The 21,472-nt window shown below is 49.2% G+C and overlaps 1 protein-coding gene across 4 annotated transcripts in view; it reads left to right on the top strand.

Annotated features, from left to right (window-relative positions):
* The window catches only part of FBXO25 (F-box protein 25), a 27,699-nt gene extending 6,255 nt beyond the window's left edge, over positions 1 to 21,444 (top strand). The window contains exons 2-11 of one of the 4 annotated variants that reach the window (XM_010834850.1): positions 4,042 to 4,182; positions 6,648 to 6,751; positions 7,842 to 7,891; positions 10,309 to 10,401; positions 12,073 to 12,166; positions 13,832 to 14,016; positions 14,945 to 15,124; positions 16,260 to 16,403; positions 19,713 to 19,739; positions 20,337 to 21,444. In XM_010834850.1, coding sequence (XP_010833152.1) covers positions 4,049 to 4,182; positions 6,648 to 6,751; positions 7,842 to 7,891; positions 10,309 to 10,401; positions 12,073 to 12,166; positions 13,832 to 14,016; positions 14,945 to 15,124; positions 16,260 to 16,403; positions 19,713 to 19,739; positions 20,337 to 20,426 — 1,101 coding nt within the window. In that variant the 5' untranslated portion in view covers positions 4,042 to 4,048 and the 3' untranslated portion in view covers positions 20,427 to 21,444. Of the gene's footprint in view, positions 1 to 4,041; positions 4,183 to 6,647; positions 6,752 to 7,841; positions 7,892 to 10,308; positions 10,402 to 12,072; positions 12,167 to 13,831; positions 14,017 to 14,941; positions 15,125 to 16,259; positions 16,404 to 19,712; positions 19,740 to 20,336 lie in introns of those variants that run through there. The other 3 variants (XM_010834849.1, XM_010834851.1, XM_010834852.1) reach the window with 3 other exon arrangements.
* The last annotated feature ends 28 nt before the right edge of the window (positions 21,445 to 21,472 follow it).

Genomic DNA, 21,472 nt, shown 5'->3' with positions numbered 1-21,472 from the left:
TTTAAAATTTTTTATTTTGTATTGGGGTATAGCTGATTCACAATGTTGTGATAGTATCCAGTGAACAGTGAAAGTATCAGGTGAACTCAGCCATACATATACATGTATCCATTCTCCCCCAACCCCCCTTCCATCCAGGCTGGCACATAACATTGAGCAGAGTTCCATGTGCTGTACACTAGGTCCTTGTTAGTTGTCCATTTTTTTTTTTTTTTTTGAGATTGGAAAACTCTTATATTTTGAGCATTTCTTTCTTTCTTTTTTTTTTTTTACTTTACAGTATTGTATTGGTTTTGCCATACATCAACATGAATCCACCACGGGTGTACACGTGTTCCCCATCCTGAACCCCCCTCCCACTTCTCTCTGCAGTTGTCCATTTTAAATATAGCAGAGTGTACATGTCCGTCCCAAACTCCAAAACTGTGTCTTCCCTTTGTTTTCTAAGTCTTTGAGTCTTACTGTTTGCAGCATTTCTTTTAGGATTCCACACATCAGGGATGTCACGTGATACTCCTCCTTCTTTGACTCACTTCACTCAGTATGACAATCTCCAGGTCCACCCATGTTGCTACAGATGGAATGATTTCGTTCTTTCTAGTGGCTGAGTAATATTCCACTGTATGTATGTGCCACGTCTTCTTTATCCAGGCCTCTGTCCATTGCTTCCATGTCATGGCTGTTGTAAGCACTGCTGCAGTCAGCATTCGGGTGCATGTATTTTTTCAGATTGTGTTTTTATCCAAATATATGCCCAGGAGTAGGATTGCAGAATCATATGGTAGCTTTTATTTTCAGTTTTTTAAACCAAATGTTACATGTAGAGCATGATGATCTGATTTACATACATCACGAAATGAGTATCACAGTAGGTTTAGTGAACATCTATTATCTCATATAGATACAACACTAAAGAAATAGGAAAAAAAAGTATTTTTCCTCATGATGAGAAGTCATAAGATTTACTGTTTTTGTAACATTCATATATAATGTACAGCAGTTTTAACTAGCTTGTACAGTACATCCATAGTACCTGTTTATTCTATAAGTTTGTGCATTTTGACTACCTTCATCTGCAATTATGTATAAATGTATTTACATATACTGTATGTGGAGGGGGCTTCCATTTGTTTTTTTCATTTCGTCAAAGGAGTATACTGGTATACCTTTAGGGAAGGGATGCGTAATGTAACAACCAGTTCAGTTCAGTCTCTCAGTCATGTCCGACTCTTTGCGACCCCATGGACTGCAGCACACCAGGCCTCCCTGTCCATCACCAACTCCCTGAGCTTGTTCAAACTCATGTCCATTGAGTCAGTGGTGCCATACAACCATCTCATCCTCTGTCGTCCCCTTGTCTTCCTGCCTTCAATCTTTCCCAGTATTAGGGTCTTTTCAAATGAGTCAGATCTTCTCATCAGGTAGCCAAAGTATTGGAGTTTCAGCTTCAGCATCAGTCCTTCCAATGAGTATTCAGGACTGATTTCCTTTAGGATGGACTGGCTGGATCTCCCTGCTGTCCAAGGGACTCTCAAGAGTCTTCTCCAACACCACAGTTCAAAAGCACCAATTCTTCTGCGCTCAGCTTTCTTTATAGTCCAACTCTCACATCCATACATGACTACTGGAAAAACCATAGCTTTGACTAGACAGACCTTTGTTGGCAAAGTAATGTCTCTGCTTTTTAATAAGCTGTCTAGGTTGGTCATAACTTTTCTTCCATGGGGCAAACGTCTTTTAATTTCATGGCTGCAGTCACCATCTGCAGTGATTTTGGAGCCCCCCAAAATAAGGTCAGCCACAATTTACAGCCTTGACATACTCCTTTCTTGATTTGAAACCAGTCTGTTGTTCCGGGTCCACTTCTAACTGTTGCTTCTTGACCTGCTTACTGATTTCTCAGGAGGCAGGTCAGGTGGTCTGATATTCCCATCTCTTGAAGAATTTTCCCACAGTTTGTTGTGATCCACACATGCAAGGTTTTGGCATAGTCAGTAAAGCAGAAGTAGATGTTTTTCTGGAAGTCTCTTGCATTTTTGATGATGCACTGGATGTTGGCAGTTGGGTCTCTGGTTTCTCTGCCTTTTCCAGCTTGAACATGTGGAGGTTCACGGTTCACGTACTGTTGAAGCCTGGCTTGGAGAATTTTGAATATTACTTTGATAGCATGTGAGATGAGTGCAGTTGTTTAGTAGTTTGAGCATTCTTTGGCATTGCCTTTCTTTGGGATTGGAACAATACATTTAGTCTGTGTTTATATATTTGTCATTGAAGAAATCGTATCTTGGACCTATTGGCAATATTCTGTATGGTTGCCATTTGATTCTTCTAAAATTCAGTTTAAATATGATATTGAAAGATACTTTGGCAATTGTCAGAGTAGTCCTAACAGACATTTTTCTCTTGTTTGTGTTTTATCTGGATTGACTGGACACGGGTGGCAGCTTTTGCATTTCAGGGTGATCTGTAGTTGTGAAACAAGAGTGTAATATGAGCTTTATTGATGTACTGTTGAGATTTAAGTAATTGTTTTTAATTATTTTCTAAAGCAAGGATTTAAATAATATATGACTAAAAAAGATGTGTTCTGATGAATTAGTTTAACAAGGTTTTGAGATCCTCTTGGTATGGCAGAAAATTACTTCATGCGTTTCATGTTGGGCACTTGTACTTAACTCAGGAATATTGTTGAAGGCTTATCATTTCTCTCTGAAATATTTTTGTCTTTTTTAAGCCTGTATAAATGCCTATTTAATAGCTTATTTTTTGTGAGTTATATTAAATATATTTGGGAGATAGTATTTAAACACTTTAATCTCCTGTGTACTCTGTGATATGATGTGTGATATTAGGGAAATACCCCAGATTTACTTTGGACATGAGGTTAGTATAACACAGTTACTCTATTGAAACTTTCTGTTGGATTATGAAATACCTTTTGTACAGCTGAATACAATGTATACTTTTAAGTTCTTACCGTACTGGCTTCTTTATCACACTTACCTCCCTGTCGATGGTTTCTTTCTTGAATCCATTCTTGTCTTGCCTTCCCATTTCCACTACATCTGTGGCTCTTCCTTTTTGGTGTCCTTTCTTGGCTCCTCTTCATCTGCCTGTCCCTTAGATGTCAGTGAGTCTTAGAGCTTGTGGCTTGACTCTCTCCTTGCCCTACTCTGTCTGGTCTCTGTCTGAGAGACGGTTCCTGTGGTCATGTCTGGATGCTGATGGTTTTCCTACCTTACTCTCTTGCCTCACCCTCTCCTCTGAGTCATGGATCTGCTTGTGTTTCATTCATTCTTCCATTCATTCAGTGATTGGTGAGCTCCCTGTGTGCCTGGCATCATTCCAGGTATTGGGATACAGAGTTGAACAAGACATGATATTTTCTTGAGAAAGGCAGGCAGCAGCCATGTAATTTCAGAGGACACTTATTACTGGGAAGACGTGAGGTGCTGGCAGAGAGACCGAGTAGCCTGAGGTCTTTGGGAAGCTCAGATCTGGTTGAGTCGCCTCTCTGCAGAGGTCCCTTTGTTGGCCACTCTGTGTCCTCAAAATGCAGTCCAGCTCCTGAGTCATTTGCAGCGGTGGCCTCTTCGTTCTCATGTCAGGCACTCCCCGCTCCTCCCCTTACGTGGTCAGCCTCACCAAACTTGACTGTGTGCAGGGCTGAGCATCAGTGTCTTGTGTCCTTTGCTTCTAACTTCTGAGTGGATTTTCTGTTTAGTGTCATTTCCCCCTTTCTTCCTTACTCTCTGAGTGCTGCTTCTTCAGGCATGACCTGGGATGTCAGCCCTAGGACACCTTTCATGACACATGCAGGATTGGGCTAGTAAAGCCACCAGTCCTCATCTGTCTGACCCTGTTAGGACAACTGAGGTACTGTATTATCTTCACTGTCTTATCCTTGTGTGTAGCTGGCATGTAGGGCACATATAGACATTTAAATAGGATTGTATTCATTAAAATTAATGAACACATGTTCTAAATGAAAAGAACCGTATCAGTTACACATTTTTAACATGAAGTAACCATGTTTTATAGGTGAACCATGCCATTTTTGGGCCAGGACTGGAGATCTCCTGGATGGAGTTGGATGAAAACAGAAGACGGCTGGAAAAGATGTGATGCGTGGAGCCAGGAGCTTGAGGGGGAGAACAGCCAGTGTGACATAGGCCATGGCATGTGAGTCTAGCTCAGCAGAGCCACGGCGTGTCCCATCCAACATTGATGTCACATCTGCTGAAGCCCCGTGACTTACCAATTGGCTGAGAATCGCCCCCAGACAGGCTGGTGTGAGGAGACAAGTTATTAGCCAGAGTCTCAGCCTGGTGGAGTGCCTGGTGCCCACACACAGATGCTGCTGTCTTCTTTTTATTTAAAGCGTTTACTCCTTATAGCTTTCTGAGAGATAGGTGTTGTTGTTATTAACCTCCCATTATAGCTGAGGATGGGGAAGGGAATGGCGACCCACTCCAGTATTCTTGCCTGGAAAACCCCACGGACAGAGGAGCCTGGCAGGCTACAGTCCATGGGGTCACAAAGAATCAGACACGACTGAAGCGATTAAAGATGCACGCATAGCTGAGGAAGGAGAAGAAATGGAAAGACGCAGTGCTGGTGGCCTACGTCTGAGGCCCATAATAATGGCTTGCACCAGACGGGAGAGGTCTTTCTTGGAGGCCTGAATGGCGCTGTGACTTTGCTGGGGGCTGAAGTAACGCGTCTCGTTGCTCTGCGGGTCCCAGCGTGCGGCCTCACCTGTGTGGTTCAGGGTGCAGCTTCACCCCAGGGCTGCCTTCCTCCTGGTGGGAGAAGGGAGGAGGGAGACGCCTGTCCCCACCTCACGAGCTGGTGTGTGAGCGGCAGGGGGCTCTGGGGGCCGTGGGCCTCTCCAGATGGAAGTGGAGGGTTGCAGACACAGGAGCAGGCTGGCGGGCCGTGGCATGTCACTCACCATCTGTGTCACCAGTGTCCTGCAGCATTTGGGGAGTGGGAGGTCTGGAGACCTCTTCCTCCAGAGAGTCACGGGTCTTGGCGTGGATCATACTGCATATCTTTATCTCACATTGACCTAACTCTCAACTAGGTCAGACAGCGTAAGTGCCTAGGTGTCTGTACTTTCTCCTGTACGTTTGTCCCCATACCATTCCCTCTCTTCAGATGAGGGGCAGTCTGGCGGCCTGGCCCGCCCAGGGCAGAGTGTGGCAGAGCACACGTGGGCGTGTCTCCCCAGTGCCCCTCACTGCTCTCGGCCAATCAGACGTGTCTGAGCCTGCCTTTCCGGGGGCAGGGCGTGGAGGGAGGTGCCGGGCAGCTCCCTCATCCCCCGTGCTGGGTTCTGCTTCTCTGATGTCCTTCTGGGGAGCAGTGTGGTTCTGCTCCTCCTGGATACCTTTGTGATTGTCATTAGCAAAGCTGTTCAGGTTTGAGAGCGTCTGCCTTTAGTGCTTGAATCCATGACAGCAAACTCGTGTGTGACTAGGTATGAGATACAGACAGGATCATCCGATCTCTATGAATTGGTGTTATTTAGCGCCTGTCACTGGATGTTAAGTTGTTTGTTTTGGGTAAGTGCTCTTTTGCCTGTCTTGATGATTTACAGTTCTTGCCAGTGTTTAAGTCTGTTCTGACAGTGATGAATGCATTCATTTGGCAAATTCAGCTGCTTTTATTAAAAGTGAATTCGGGTTAGTGGATGGCGCCTGTGTACAATTTTCTTGTCAGAGAGTGGTGGCGAGGAAGCCAGCGGTGTGACCTCCTTGGTTTTGAGCATCGGTGCTTGGACCTCTGCTGGCCAGAATCTCCAGGGAGCCCCTCTTTGCCACCAGCTGGAAAGCTGTCCAGGGTCAGTGTGCTGAGAGTAACCATTGCGTGCGTCTTCACTTTGGAAGGGGGTGGGCTGCATTTTGCCTAGTCTTTTTTTGTTTGTTTTTTTTTTAACTACAAGGAAGATTTTTTTTTCTAAAGAAAGTGTTTTCAAATTGTTTAGTTATCACCTTATGATTTTATTATCTTGTATCATCCAAAAGAAAAAAAATGGGAAAGCTTTAAATTACATGTATTTCAGTGGATAAAAGACATGTTTTACCTCATCTGGCTTCAGTTAAAGGCCTTAATAGGCAGCATTATTTGATTGATGCTTTGTAAGAATACGTGCCAGTGCAGTAATAATTCTAGTTGAGGCTTTGGAAATGTGGGGACAAGCAGAAATGTCGGGTGTTTCCTCAGCATTGGATCAGGGAGACAGCAGACCATTAGTATCAGGTACTTTTTTCCAGTGTATAGATTATAAATATAAGTTTTAAAGTCTGAAATGACCTTGGTTGAGCATGTCAAAATCCTTAGGAGATTCTAAAACATGTACATCAGTTCCTGATGCAACTTTCTGATAACCAGGATAAACCTCATATTTCTCAGAACAAACAAAAAACTTAGATATTAGCCTTGTGATTTCAAACGTGTGATTTATTGCTTTGAAAATTAAGTGATTGCCTTCAGATTTTAACATGATTTTTATTTTGGGCTCCTGAATTGTAAAAGTATTTATTGTCCAAATAAACCAAAATTTATTTATTTATTTTACAAAAGAAAATCCAAATGAAGAAATCCTTGTAAAAATATTTTAATAAAATGTATCTTTGTTTCAGTATCTTAAATAGTGAAGATGAAGAAATATTCAGTAATGAAGAGCACGAATTTGCATCCAAAAAAAGGAAAAAGGACCATTTTAGAAATGACACAAATACTCAGTGTAAGATCATTTATGTTAATAATCTCATGTTTGCTTGTGGACTGTTTTGATAAATTGGATTGTGTTGACAGTGCTTTTCTAGGGCAGAAATGCTGATCCAGTTACATAAGCAATAGTGTGTCCAGAGGTCAGACTTGGTGGTCAGAGTCTCGCAGCTCTGCCGTTTGCTTGACTAAGTCATCAGTAAGATTTACAGCAATGAAATAAAGGACAGGAAAACCCACAGAACAGCCTGTCTGAATGTTGAATTATGTGTGTTTAGTTGCTATGTCCTACTCCTTGCGAGCCTGCCCAGGCTCTTCTGCCCATGGAATTCTCCAGGCAATAATACTGGAGCAGGTTGCCATTTCCTCCTGCAGGGGATCTTCCCAACCCAGGGATTGAACCCTGAATGTGTCTCCTGCGTTGCAGGTGGGTTTTTTACCACTGAGTCACAGTAGCAGTCCTGAATTCAGGTCTGTTCACTCCCAAGCAGTGAAACTGACCTTTAGAGGCCTTGACACTGCTTTGGTGCAGGAGACACTGCTGGTTCGGAACAGGAGATAGTTGTGGTCAGAGCTGGAGCCTGTAGGCAGGGTGGGTGAGCACCTGGAGATGGGGCAGCTCTGAGAGGGCGCCTGTGCATGTGCTCAGCCCTGAGCCACTGAGGGCCTGTTAGTGTGATCAGTCGTGCGCCCCCTGGAGGCTCCCATGGACAGTGTAGTCTCGATCCTTGAAGCTCTGGGACAGGAGTTACGTGGAAAGTGTATTTAAATGGAATACCATATAGGGACAATGAAAGAGGAAGATAATTTTTATTAGGGTATATACAAAATGCACATTTATAGCCATTTATGTTTGGAGATGGCTGAAGTCGCTGGTGACACTATTTTCTTCTAAGTCACCAAGATGTGGCCGTGCCATGACGTCTTTCATGCAATGACGTTTCAGCACTTTGTAAACTGATGTTGGAACGTGAAGCACGTGGCCGAGTCCGGGGGTCTCCTGTCCACACGGCAGCAGACAGTGTTACACGTGCAGCTTTTGAAGCTCCTCAAAATCCTCATTTGGTAATGAGTCACCAGATGTTAAAAACAAATTTTTATCCTAGGTTTTTATCGTGAAAACTGGATCTATGTCCATAAAGAAAGCACAAGAGAAGTAAGTATTCTGTTATAAATAAGAGTATATTTTGTATTGTTTCTGTTGGTTGTGTGATGTCACATTAAGTAAATTGTTTCTTTTGCAATATCAAATCAGTGTCCAAATTCTGACGGGTGAAAGCTTTACGAGGGTCTTTCAGACAGTGTTTGCATGTGCATGGGTGTGTGTGTGCGCCTGTGTGGTGCATGTGCCTGTGTGTGTGGGGTGTGTGTGTATGTGTGGTGTGAGTGTGTGTGTGCGCGTGTGTGGTGTATGTGCCTGTGTGTGTGTGTGTGTGTGGTGTGAGTGTGCGTGTGTGTGCCTCTGTGGTGTATGTGCCTGTGTGTGTGTGGTGTGAGTGTGCGTGTGCGCATGTGTGGTATATGTGCCTGTGTGTGTGGTGAATGTGCGTGTGTGTGTGTGTGTGTGTGGTGTATGTGCCTGTGTGTGTGTGTGTGGTGTGAGTATGTGTGTGTGTGTGTGTGGTGCATGTCAGTGCCCCGTACAGATCTGATTCAGCTGAGGGCTGTTTCAGAACAAGTATGGGCCTGCAAGTACTTTGATATTTCTCCCCGCCCTCCCCGAGCTGTTCACAGTGAGCTGCTGTTGCTGGTGGGGCTGTTTCTCGGCCCCTGTGTGTCCTGGGAGGGTGGGAACAGCTTGTAAACCCTCGTTTATTTGTAGAGTAGTGAAGGTGGTGTTGGTAGTTAAGTTGGAATCTGCAAAGAGCATGCAGTTCAAGCCCTGCCATCGCCCTTTCTTGGCAGAAGGTCTGGTCTGTTCACGTCAGCTGTCTGTTTCCTTTTTCTCTGCTTGGTATCTGGGGAAGCTTGCTTCCATCTGTAACCTGAAAGACCCTTTTGCTTTTGCCTTATTTTGCGACAATTGGGGGAAATGATTTGGGAGGAGTCGTTCAGCATGTGTTTAGACTATGTTAGCGTGAGTGAAGTGCTCTGGCAGTGTTGGTAGTGGATGTTCTGAAACCAGCCGCGTTTCCTAGAAGCTTAAGGGTTAGATCCTGAGACGGAGTTACTCTGAGCTGTTTGGCAGTAGTTGCTGTTGTTAAATGGATGTGCCGCCGGGAGAACCTGTGTGAGCTCATGAAAGACTCCGAGACAGAGCAGGGTCCTGCTTTGGTGCACACGAGGCAGCAGGGGAGGGGCCTCGAGGCCTCAGACGGTGCTGGGTCCACGGGGCAGGGGTGCAGGCGGGAGTCGGGAGGGCCTCTCTCCGTGGAGCATCGCACCTTTGGTCTTCTCCTCTGGGTCCACCAAGTGTCTGCTGCCCGGGAAGGGTCTGTCACACCAGTGTCTGGATGCTGTTCACTGAGAGAGAGAAACGTTACCGGCTGTGATAGGTTTCATGTTATGACCGATGCTGCCTCCACAGCTCCCAGGGAAGCATTCTGCAGCTAGTGGTGTTGAGCATTTGCGACGAGTGTATCTTGCTGACTTCTGTGCACCTCGAGGCTGCTGCGGTTTGGGGGTGTGTCTCGTGTCGGAGACCAGGCGTCCCCTGCACCTCCCGCCCCGCTGGGCCCGCTCCTGTCTCTGTTTGAAACACGAGGCGCGTCTGTCTCCTCATGTTTTCTGTGATTATTCACACGCTTTATCCTCACAACGCTGAACTGAAAACCTCTCTGTGTTCTAAGTGTTCAAAAACAGAGATAGAGTTTAAAATGTCTCTGAAACCTAGGGTTCAGATCTGTACAGCACTCAATATAGAACGTGGGGCATATCATTAAGGAAAAACATCTGAAATAGCAGTGTTTCTGGTAATGAAAAAAAAGTCACGTTTCCTTCGTGGTCTTTGACCCTCGAACCTGTAAGCCTTATTACCACATACTTGGGTTTTGGGGTGCTCGGTTCCCTGTTCCCAGCCTGAACACTGCCCATTGTCATATCCCATTGCCTCCAGCCCTTTCCACCTAACCACTGGTATTCAAACCTCCTGCCCCACTCAGGTGCGTCTCGGCCTTGATCCTGAGTGGCTGGACGAACGCAGGACTGCCTGCAGAGGAACTGAATGGCAACATGTGTGTTCATGGAAGATGCCTTTTGTAGTGGCCAAGCATGATTTACGTATTTGTAGTTGCACAGCCTAGAGTACATCTGGTTATTTTGTTATTTTAGGCTTAATTTGGGCCTCCCCAAATGCATGTCAACAAAAGAAATTGACAAGTATTTAATCAGTATTTATCTTTGTATCTGTAGTGGTGTAGAGTGTCAGTGCATATACATAATTGATTATACATAAATGACAGATTTAGAATGGCTTTAATTTTACTCTAAAATTAAATATGGAATAAATCATAGTGAAAATGAATATCCTTTGCGAAAATTAAAAAAGTTGTACAGACTAATTCCCGTTGGCTGTCCGTTCATTTTGCCTGGTTGGCTGATTTGAGGTATCGTAACTTGTGTCTGTTTTTCCAGAGACATGGCTACTGTACTTTGGGAGAAGCTTTTAATCGCTTAGACTTCTCGAGTGCGATCCAGGACATCCGAAGGTTCAATTATGTGGTCAGGGTGAGTATTCATTTCAGAGCCACCAGAGGACACGTGGAGTGGTTGCGCCCTAAAGATGATCATGTCACGTGTTTAAGATCCTTTTGGCAGCCGCGTGAAGCTGTGCTTGTTCCTGGTGGAGAACCATGGGATGGGGGGTGGGGTCAGGAGGAGGAGGACTGAAGCTCCCTCCAGCCCACCTCACGTGTCATGTTGGAGACAGAGGGAGAAGCGGGAGTTTCTCTCAGGGTTTCTTGCCCGGTGGTTTCATATGCATTTTCTACTTTGTTTTTCCCAGAGCATGAGCCCTGCTCCATAGAGGGGAGCAAGCTAGTGGAGAGAAGGGAATTGATACAAAACAGAGCTGCATAGAAGCCTTATTGTGTTAATGATACATTTTTAGAAGAAATTTTTACCTTTTCCTGCATTCAGAAAATAAGGGATCTCACTATATATTCCATTTATTGTTTTTATTTGCCTAGCAAGTTTACTCACCTGACTGTCCTAAGCCAAGACTAAGTGATGAGTCATGAAACTGTTAGTTGGGATTTTTAACAGGGCCACGAGGCTGTACGTACTCCCCGTAGCGGCCTGTAGGAGCGCTCCTGCAAGGACAGAGCGCTGGCTGGTTACGTGACCCCAGCCGGGCTGGGGTGTGGTTTCTGTAATCACTGCAGCACAGGACACATGTGTGTAGACACACTAGAATTAGTGGCGTGATCCTCCCCAGCAGTTAGCGTGTGATTGTCATGTTTGTCGTTCTGGCCTCCACAGTCAACACAGAGTGTGTGCGAGAGTGTGTGAGTGTGTGTGAGTTGGCACTTTTCTCTCCTCCCTCTGCAACTGACAGAGGCAGCAGGGAGGGCTGGAGAGGAGGGATGAAGAATCCCTTTTCAGAGACACAGGAGCAGATGTGATCTGGGTTCGGGAATGTGTTTGCGGCTCACCCAGAGGGGCTCAGATTGCTCAGGAACAGTACGGGCCGCAGTGAACGGGTGTGTGCAGGCATGGGTCTGACCAGCACCACAGACAGGCGTGGCCACAGTGAGGGCCTGCGTGGGCACAGCAGTCACAGGACGTGAGGCAGTGGGGATGGGCTGACCCAGGGCTCCTGAACCGGTGTGCACAGAGCTGGGAGTGGGTCACTGGAGACTCCTACAGATGAGCGGTGTTTGTGATGACCGGTGTCCCTGACGTGCGGAGTGGAGGGGCAGCTCTGTGTCCGAGAAGCCGGCCCTGCTGCTGGGTCCCCCCGGGTCCTCCCCGCTGGCCTCCCTGCTGGCCACCAGGACCGCTCCTCCTGCAGAGCCGAGGAGGGCTGCAATGGCTTCCATGTGCTGAGAGCAGCCAGCCTCTGACGGAGGGGGAGCCTGGGAGGCAGGTGGATATTGGGGCCCGATGGACCTGCAGGAGTGGTGGGAGGGCAGCACTGGCAAGGAAGCTGGAGGGACAGACAGAGGGACAGATGTGCTGGGGGGCCATCAGGGAAGTCCTGGCTCATGTGAGGCTGGGGCGGTCAGAGGAGGGGGCACAGATTGCAGCAGGGGTGGCCGGGATACTGGCCGGGGCTGGAGGGCGGAGGTTGAGCAGCAGCCCTACCTGCATCCTTTGCTTTCTTCTCGGGTGACTGGGGTGGGGAGGTGGGCTTCCCTTCAGAGGCAATGCTCACCTGTAACCCCTCCCCCTCTCAAGCTGTTGCAGCTGATTGCAAAGTCCCAGCTGACCTCGCTGAGTGGTGTGGCCCAGAAGAACTACTTCAACATCCTGGATAAGATCGTTCAGAAGGGTAAGGCGAGCACTGGTGTTTTTACTGATCTCAGTCTTAGTTAACTTAGTACAAGGAGATTAGATTTTTCTTTCATTTACCCCCAGTATTAATGGTGTCAGATAATGTGATGGGCTCCGGTTGGCCGCTTGGTACTTGATGTTCTTGGTGGTGTTCTTTAAAAGATGCTTTTGGACACAGAAGAATATATTGTAATGAGAAAGACAGGTTGGGGGGCACACCGTGAGGCATGTGGGATCTTAGATCCCTCACCAGGGATTGAACCCATGCTTCCTGCAGTGGAAGTGCAGTCTTAACCACCGGGCTGGCAGGGAAGTCCCTGAGAAAGTATCCCTGAGTTTTAAACGGACACGTTCTCCTTCATGGTTAACTACTCATAGCTCACTTTTGCTATATAGTGATTCTGTAATTACCAAGGTTGTGACTTAGTTCTTATGCATCAGACAAGCCTGTAATTTTCTTTTTAACTTAATGTTTGTCTCGATTAGTTAATGGCCAATAATAAATAGAACTTTAAGAGTTTATGTATAAATATGCCATTTTAACTATCAATTCTCTTTATGATTAAGTATAAAAGAAAGTAGAGATGGATTTAAAGACAAAATTGTAGACTCAACCACAAATACACTATCAGACAGCATTTGGAAGTTTTCGAATCTCATCATACTTGTGATACCTCAAAAATGATGCCACTTTGGATATGCAGTGAAATTAGATCATTATTTTCCTTTTGTCGTGAAATATACATAAAATACCATCTTTCCTGTGCATCTTGAGTGCACAGCTCAGTGGCACTGAGCGGTCACATCCCTGCGGCTGTGGCCACCACAGCGGTGACACGCTGTCTGCAGAACTGACACACTCATCGCTGTGGCTGTGGCCACCACAGCGGAGACACGCTGTCCACAGACTGACACACGCATCACTGCGGCTGTGGCCACCACAGCGGCGACACGCTGTCCGCAGAACTGACACACTGTCCGCATACACACTAATGCCGCCTCCCCAGCACCCGCCATCTACGCGCTCTGTGAACTTGACTATTCCAAGGACCTCATCAGGAGCATCAAACAACACTTGTCCATCTGTGACTGGTTCTTATCTTAAGGTCTTCAGGTTTCATGCGATGCATGTCAGCATTTCTGCCCTGTTTAAGGCTGAGTGACACTCCCCTGTGTGTATAAGTCACATTCTGTTCACCTGTGCTGTCTGTTAGAGGCCCTTGGGTTGTGAAAGCAGGCCATTTTAAAACCCATTTTGCTTCTTTTCTCTGTCGGCTGTGCTGGGTCCTCGTTGCCGCCCGGGCCTTTCTCTGGTTGCGGAGAGTGGGGGCTCCTCTCCAGTCGTGGTGCACGGGCTTCTCATCGTGGCGGCTTCTCTTGTTGGCGAGCACAGGCTCTAGGGCTCTCAGGCCTCAATAGTTGCAGCTCATGAGCTCAGTAGTTGCGGCTCCCAGGCTCTGGAGCACAGGCTTCATAGTTGTGGCTCACAGGCTTAGTTGCTCTGAGGCATGTGGAATCTTCCCGGATCCAGGAGCAAACCCGTGGCTCTCCTGCATGGGCAGATGGATCCTTCACTGAGCCCCCAGGGAAGCCCGAAAGCAGGTCATTTTTAACAATGGGGGCTGATGGGATTGTTGGATTGTTTCGTTTTTGTTTATTCCAGTTCTCGGTGACCACCAAAACCCTCGCCTGATCAAGGATCTTCTCCAAGACCTCAGCTCCACCCTGTGCATTTTGATCCGAGGAGTAGGGAAGTCTGTGCTGGTGGGAAACATCAACATCTGGATTTGCCGATTAGAGACCGTTCTCCGCTGGCAGCAGCAGCTGCAGAATCTTCAGATGACGGAGGTATGTGCTTTCTGGCCTGCACGTGAGTAGTCTCTGATGTTACATCACAGAAGCCATTGCTACTTCTGAGTGTATGTGGAAGACTATCACAGCTTTTCCAAAGGCTTTTTCTGTTTACATTTCCTGAATACGTATTAAACTGTCGTAAGATGGATTCAGGCCAGAAGACTCTTTAATGGCTTATAGGTGTCATTGGAAAGACAGTGGGGATGGTAATTATTAAAAACAGCTGGTCCTGTGGGTGATGAGGTGGTAAATTAATTTACCTTGACAGCTGATTAGATATTTTAGACTAGAATGATATTCGATAAATTAAGACTGCACCATGTAGTGGTGACTGTTCACCTGCTGTTGCTTCTCGGGGTTGGTGTTTTCATCTCCATTTCTTGCTGTCTTTGATGTTTTGTGTTTATTCTGATAACTGGTTTCACCAAGAGAAATGTTGACCCCATTCACTAAAGTGTCTTACGCTGTGTTTGGTTTATCTCTGGTTGGGTTCAGAGGTGACCTTGGGCCAGTATTTGTCGTGTAAATGCGAGATTTATAGGGAGTCATGATTCCCTAGTTAAGGCCCTGCAGTTAGCAGGGGTGCTCTGACATTCCGTGTCCAGGCAGCCTCATTCCCGTGTTCAGGGGCTTGCGCTGTGAGGGCCACTCGCCTGTAAGACATTTACATGTGGGGTGTGTCTGCTTTCCAGACCGTGACCAGGCCACGTGCCCCAGATGCCACTGTCCCCAAGTCCCTGATGTGCAGTGACGCCACATCACCCGGCGAACGCTGGGACTAGGGTTTCAGTGTCCGGGGCCCCAGGTTCAGCCAGGGCCGCTGCAGGGTGTCATCTGGGAGGAGTGGGGAGGAGGGAGACGTCACTGTGACCGATGAGCTCCTGTGTTCCCGCTGGAGTAAGTGTGCGGGCCCTCCCAGCAGGTGGACAGTGGCCTGACGCTCAGCGACCTTCCTGTGCACATGCTCAGCAACATCCTGTACAGGTTCTCAGATGGGTGGGACATCGTCACCCTGGGTCAGGTGACCCCGACACTGTCCGCGCTCAGCGAGGACCGGCAGCTGTGGAAGAAGCTCTGCCAGTACCACTTTGGGGAGAAGCAGGTGAGTGGGGGTTGTGGCCCTGATGGCCGAGCCTGGCCGCTTCAGGGAGTGGACTAGAATCACTACGGGAAAGCCTGCTTTTCATGTGGAGAAAGTCATAATTTTAAAAATGATCCAGAACAGAGCAGCAGAACCAGGGCAGTTTCTTCCTGTCAAGGATGGGCCATTAGTCTTTCCTGTAACTGGAGGCCCCTCTCCAGGCGGCGTGTCCCCTCAGAGACTCACGGGTAGGCGCCTGCTCCCTGCACCTTGCCCTCCCAGGATGGGACCAGCCTTGGGATCTGGTGGATGCTGTGTGTCTCCGCTTATCGCTGCCCCTCCCTGCCACCCCCACCCTGCGTGGTTTTTGGAGCACAGCTCCGCCAGCTGGGTGCCCATGACATACACAGCAGTGTGCAGGGCCAAAGCAGACACAGTCTTGCCCTAGGGAGGCCCCAGGGAGGACCAGATGTCATGTGTCTCCTCAGACACAGGCTCGCAGACCTCAGGGGTCACGTACCTATCCAGGAGAAAGTCAGGTGGTGGAGGCAGCAAGCAGGTTCCTGCCTGAATCAGAGGGTGAGGATTGGGCACAGCCAGGCCGTGGGGCCACCATGGTCACCTTCTCCTGGGGGCACGGGGCTCATGAGCGGAGGGTAACATTGTGAGGAACTGTGAAGATGCTGCTGCGTCGGGCAGCCCCTGGCCACGCCCAAGCCCGCCTGCTCAGCATCCCATCCGTGCCTGTTCCTCTGAGGGTGTGGTCGCTGCCCCATAGGGTGTGAGGTGCCGCCTCCTGCCATCTCTGGGGTCCAAGACACTGAGCATCTGTTCACGTGCTTGTTGCCTGCTTGTGTGTCTCTCCAAATCCTTTGCCCATTTTGTATTTGGATACTTTCTGCATTCTAGTTACCAGTCCCCGTCAGACTCGATAGCATATAACTTATTTTTAGCTTAATAGACATCATGGACATCACTCCGGATAAAAACCTTTAAGTCTCTTGAACAGCTGCATGGTATTCCATTGTATGGATTCAGCTCAAATTTAATTTCACATAATTAAATGTTTCCTGCAGTGTGTTGCCTTTTAAAGTTGTTGTACAAATGACGTTGCTATGAAAGTCATCTGCGTCTGAACAGAAGTCTGTTTGTCTAGTTTTGTAGACACTTGATCCTTTCAGAAAAAGGCCATGTGGAGTGGAAGCTGATGTATTTTGCACTTCAGAAGCACTACCCCACCAAGGAGCAGTATGGAGACACCCTGCACTTCTGCCGGCACTGCAGCATCCTCTTCTGGAAGGTAAGGATAGCACCTGTGCTCCTGGAGAGACATCCTGTCCAGCTGAGAGTAGTGAGTGATGACATGGTGTCTACTAGGGACTGTCCACCCGAGTGTAGTGTGTGACAACATGATCGTGTCTCACTAGGGACTGTCCACCCGAGTGTAGAGTGTGATGACATGATGGGGTCTCACCAGGGACTGTCCACCCGAGTGTAGAGTGTGGTGACATGACGGCGTCTCCCCAGGGACTGTCCACCCGAGTGTAGAGTGTGATGACATGATGGGGTCTCACCAGAGACTGTCCACCCGAGTGTAGAGTGTGATGACATGATGGGGTCTCACCAGGGACTGTCCACCCGAGTGTAGAGTGTGATGACATGACGGCGTCTCCCCAGGGATGTCCACCCGAGTGTAGAGTGTGATGACATGATGGGGTCTCACCAGGGACTGTCCACCTGAGTGTAGAGTGTGATGACATGATGGTGTCTCAGCAGGGACTGTCCACCCGAGTGTAGAGTGTGATGACACGACGGCGTCTCCCCAGGGACTGGGGCCAGGGACAGGTTCACCAAAGCAGAACATGGTTGGACCTGAAATTGGGGCCACCCAACCTCGTCTGGTGCAGGATGTTAGGGCGTGATCTGGTCCCTGGCTGTGAGCACGCTGACTGCTGCGGCCTGAGTCCCGGCGGGCTGCTTCCCCCTGTTCTCATGGCTCAGCTTGAGAGGAGGGTCAGGATCCCCGCCTCTTCTGGAAGTCAAGGGAGGCCACCCCCAACCCCCATTTTCCACACTTGGCCTCAGCTCCACTGTCAGGACCCCAGCAATGGTGCCTCCAGGGGCTTTCCTCACAGCACAGCCCTGGAGCAGAGGAGAGGCCCGTGAAAGCGCCCGGGCTCCTCCTGTTTTTTTGAGCCAAACTTAGCATGTCTGGTCCTTGTGAAGACTGAGCTGTGTCCGCAGTTGTCAGCCCCATCCTCTTCCTCTCTGGCCCCTTCTTCTCCCGTCCAGACTCTGATAAAAACAAGTTTCTGGGGGAGATACGGGTGCTTCTATTCACCTCCTCTTAGAAAGACCATTTCCGTAGTTGGCCTTGAGTCTGAATTTGTTTAATGTTGTGAGATTTCACTGGGGAGGAGGGTGCCAGGCGGTCTGCCCCTGCTGCTCGGGGTCCTCCCTTGGGGCCATGGGCCACGTGCCTTCTGCCTGGTCTGAAGCACCATGGCTGTTTTTTGTTTTCTGTTTATCTGTAATTTGTTGGCTGGATTATGAGGCCAACTCTAAACTGCTAAAAAACAAATGACCACTTTAAATTGTTTTCATTTCAGGTTATATACATGATAACGTGGGCTTTTTTTTAACCTGTACCCCTGTGGTTGTACGGTGGGAGTCCCCGTGTTAACAAGGCTTTACTGCTGGTGCTGCAGGGGGCCAGCCGGAGACCACTTTGTTTCTGACTTGTTCTGGAGTCTGGCACGGCTTGTTCTGCACAGTTAACGAGGAAAGGTGTTGCACGGCTGCAGTGGTGGTTCTGTGCAACCTCTTCCTCCAGGCCAGGGCACCTCACGCTCAGTCTTGCCAGGGTGCTAGCGGGACACGGGTGAGCCAGTCTGCCACAGCACACAGAGGGTAGTCCCAGACATGTGGCAGCTTCAGGGCCGAGTCAGCAGATGAGATGATCTGGTCGCTGCTCTGAACGACGCTTCCCCCGAGCTGAAGGTTTATTCCAGAGACACTGGGAGCAGTGGTGTGTCCCCCTGGGACAGACGTCTCGTCTTTGCATGTGGCAGACTGTCTTAGACCGTCTGAGGACACTGTTTCTGATGTAGCGAACAGAGAGGCACCCTTGCTGCTTTCTGTGTTGGCATACAGCGTGTTCAGGTGAAGTACCAAGAAATAGGGGCATTCTGGATTTTTAAAAATTGAGAGGTAATTTTTTGGGTTTCCAGAAGAATTTGCCTACAGATTCTTCTATTTATGAAAATTCAGAACAAGTGTCTTGCTGGCCTTTGGGCTGTGAAATGTTGTTCACAGCCTTGCCTTGAAGGCCGGGCGCCTTGACCTCTGTGCAGCCTTGGGGACTGGCTCTGTCCATCTGTGGGGTCACATGGCAGCTTTTTCTCCCAGAGGCCCTTCCACTTTCTTCTGAGTCTGCGGGTGGAAATATAAAGAAAAAACGAGTGTCTGGAATTTGTGGTGGACCCTGCTGCCTGTGTCAGCTCCTGAGCAAGCCCCCTGGCTGGCCACCGCACCCCCACACACAGCTTGGCCCCCGCAGGCCTCAGCCCAGTTTCGTGGCGCCTCCGTGAGGGCAGGCCTGCTGCGTGGAGGCTGCATGGTGCTCAGCCCCATGTGGGGCGATACCCCACTGTGCCCGTGCTGCCCGCGTCCCACCGGACCTGTCCTCTTCCACACACACAGGCTGGGGCTCTGCCGCGAGCTCATGCAGCCGCCCCAGCTGCCCCAAGCCGTCCTGTCTGACCTGGCTTCACTGTCTGGACACTGTGTCGGTTTTTCTGCTTTGCCTTTGGGGAACGTTGGCAAGGTGAAAGGAGGTCTTGGAGTTGCACACAGGCCCAGCTCAGGCCTGTCTGCCTTCCGTGGGGTGGCCCTCCTGTGAGGCCACTGTGCTCACCCCATCCTCTAGCTGCTTTTCAGGAACTTCAGCTAAAGCCAGGTGTGGAGTGGGCTGGAAGCCCGACAGAGTGAATGCAGTCAAAGGCAGGGATCAGGACTGTGTGTCCACTGCCAGGCCCACACTGCAGTGTGCAGCGGGGGCCAGGAGGCCGCTGGTCTGGGCCTGTGCCGACAGCCAGCCCTGCAGACCCCTGGGCTGTGGTGAGGGGGAGCAGCCAGCCGGTGGTGAGAGGGGCAAGTTGGTGCTGACCTCGAGTTGAAAACCGTGGGTGAGCAGGAAGGAGCTGGCTCCCATGGAACCTACATTGTTCACTTAATTCCACCGAGCTGACTCAGAGGGAGTGAGTGGGCTTCAGGGAAACCTGCTAGAAACGTTCCAGTGTGGCCCGCTGCTCTGCATGTTCTCAGTGAAGTCGTGACGGTCATTTGGCTCCGCTGTCTCACCAGCTGTGGGCCCGAGACTGGAGGAGGCGGAAGCCAGGTCGGCCCCACACGGCCTGCGGGTCCTCTGGCTTCCGGCTGCTGCGTGGGGCCTCGGGGGCAGCTCTCCCCTCGGTTTCACTGCCCAGTGATGTTGGTCATTTTCATAAATGATTCATGTTCAGCCTGAGTCCTGGTGTGGCCTGGCTCTTCCTAACCCTGTTTTCCCTTTTTTCCTCCCTTCACTGCTCTCCTCCTCCGCCACCTCCAGGACTGCCGCCTTGCTTTATTACTCGAGGTACCTCCTCTATGCCCGTGTCTGTGCGCGTCCCCTGTCTGGGGCTGGGCCATTGAGGCCGCAGCCTCTGCTGACGTGTGACTGGCCTTCCTACTTGGCCACCATCGGGGTCCCACAAGCTGCCTTTAGACCAGGGGTGTAGGCTTGGCTGGGTTGGGGGGGGGTCCTGTCTCCAGACACTGGCCTAACTGGCCCCCAGGTCCTGAGGCTGTTCTGTCTGCTGACACAAGCGAGCCCTGGGTGTTTCTGCCGTGGGGCGTGGTGCTGGGCCCTCGGGTGAACGTGGGTGGGTGGTGCCCAGAGCAGTTCCAGAGTGGATCCTGACCCACCGCCAGGGGAGGGGGCAGCATGACCAGGGCAGGGTTGGGGGTGGGGAGGAGGGAAGCGCAGGCTCCTCCCGGCCCCCTGACTCAGGGCCGCCTGTACCCCATGCACTGGCAGAGAAACTCTCCCCGCTGAGCAGCCACGTGTTCCTAATTCTTGCTTGCTGTCCACATACCTGTGTGGTGGGGTCCAGGTGCATTTAAGTGAATGCCTGGTGACTTCTGAGCTGTCTTCCTTCCCAGCACATGCTGTAACGCCCTGCCCTTCCCACAGGACTCGGGCCACCCCTGCACGGCTGCCGACCCGGACAGCTGCTTCACGCCTGTGTCCCCGCAGCACTTCATCGACCTTTTCAAGTACTGAGGGCCTAGCCAGGCCCACCATGACCTGGAGTCTGCGTTGGAGGCAACGTGAAAAGGGCCTGTGGGCAGGGTGCCTGTGGCTTCCACCTCTGAAACCGGGTCAGGGAACCCCAGCAAAAATCCACCTTTGAAATAGGGTCAAGGAACCCCAGCAAAATCATTTCTGCTTCTCTCTTTAAAAAATTCTTCTAAGCACATTAAAATTTGGAACTTTGTGTATTTGTAAATATGGTTCAAAAAGAGTGTGTTTTCAGCACCACATCCTGTGCTGAACTGACACTAACAGCCAAGAAGACTGCCTCTTAACTCAAATGATGGTTTCCCGATTTTGTAGTGATTGGGGTGAGGGTAGATCACGGATCCTTGTAATGACATTGTACAGAATATTTATTTTTCTTAAGATGTATATTAACAGTTTTGGTTGTGTCTGCACGAGTCTTCTCAGATACAGAAGGATCCAGGGAAGTATGTGCCTGTCTCCTGGATGCTCAGCAGTGGGTTGTGAATTGTGCAGATGGCTGAGACCCACAAGGGCCTCAGTCTGGGGCTGTGGTCCTGGGCTCGTGCCGAAGACTGACAGGGCCCTGACCTGGGGGAGCCTGGTGTGGCCTGCACCACACTGCTTGGAATCCTCTTCTAGCAAAGTAATAAATCATGTTTGTCTACCTATTTTGTCAATTTTGCATCTTACTGAAAAAAGTAGTGTCAATGATTTTGATAATCATGTATTGAAACCTCTCAAAGATAATTTTATTTTAAAAATATTGCATGTACATTTTAGAAAATTTTGAAAATAAAGGTTTATAAAAGAATAAAACTGGTGCATAACCCTGGCACCCAGAATATGTGTGCTTGGAATGGCCCCGGCAGATACAGGGGAGAAATGAACAAGGTCAGGGACCCGAGCCCAGGCACTCCTGCTTCCTTCTTAGCAGGTGGAAATGTGCAGTCTTGCGTATTTGTAAATAAAGAGTCTGTGCTTTCAGCACACGTTCTGTGCCAAACTGGTGTAGCCAAAACTATGCTTAGTTGTCAGATGATAGTTAC

The sequence above is a fragment of the Bison bison genome, unplaced genomic scaffold, assembly GCF_000754665.1.
Source record: "Bison bison bison isolate TAMUID 2011002044 unplaced genomic scaffold, Bison_UMD1.0 scf7180017864037, whole genome shotgun sequence".
Taxonomy (NCBI): Eukaryota; Metazoa; Chordata; class Mammalia; order Artiodactyla; family Bovidae; genus Bison; species Bison bison.
This window is presented reverse-complemented; position numbering and strand designations above follow the sequence as displayed.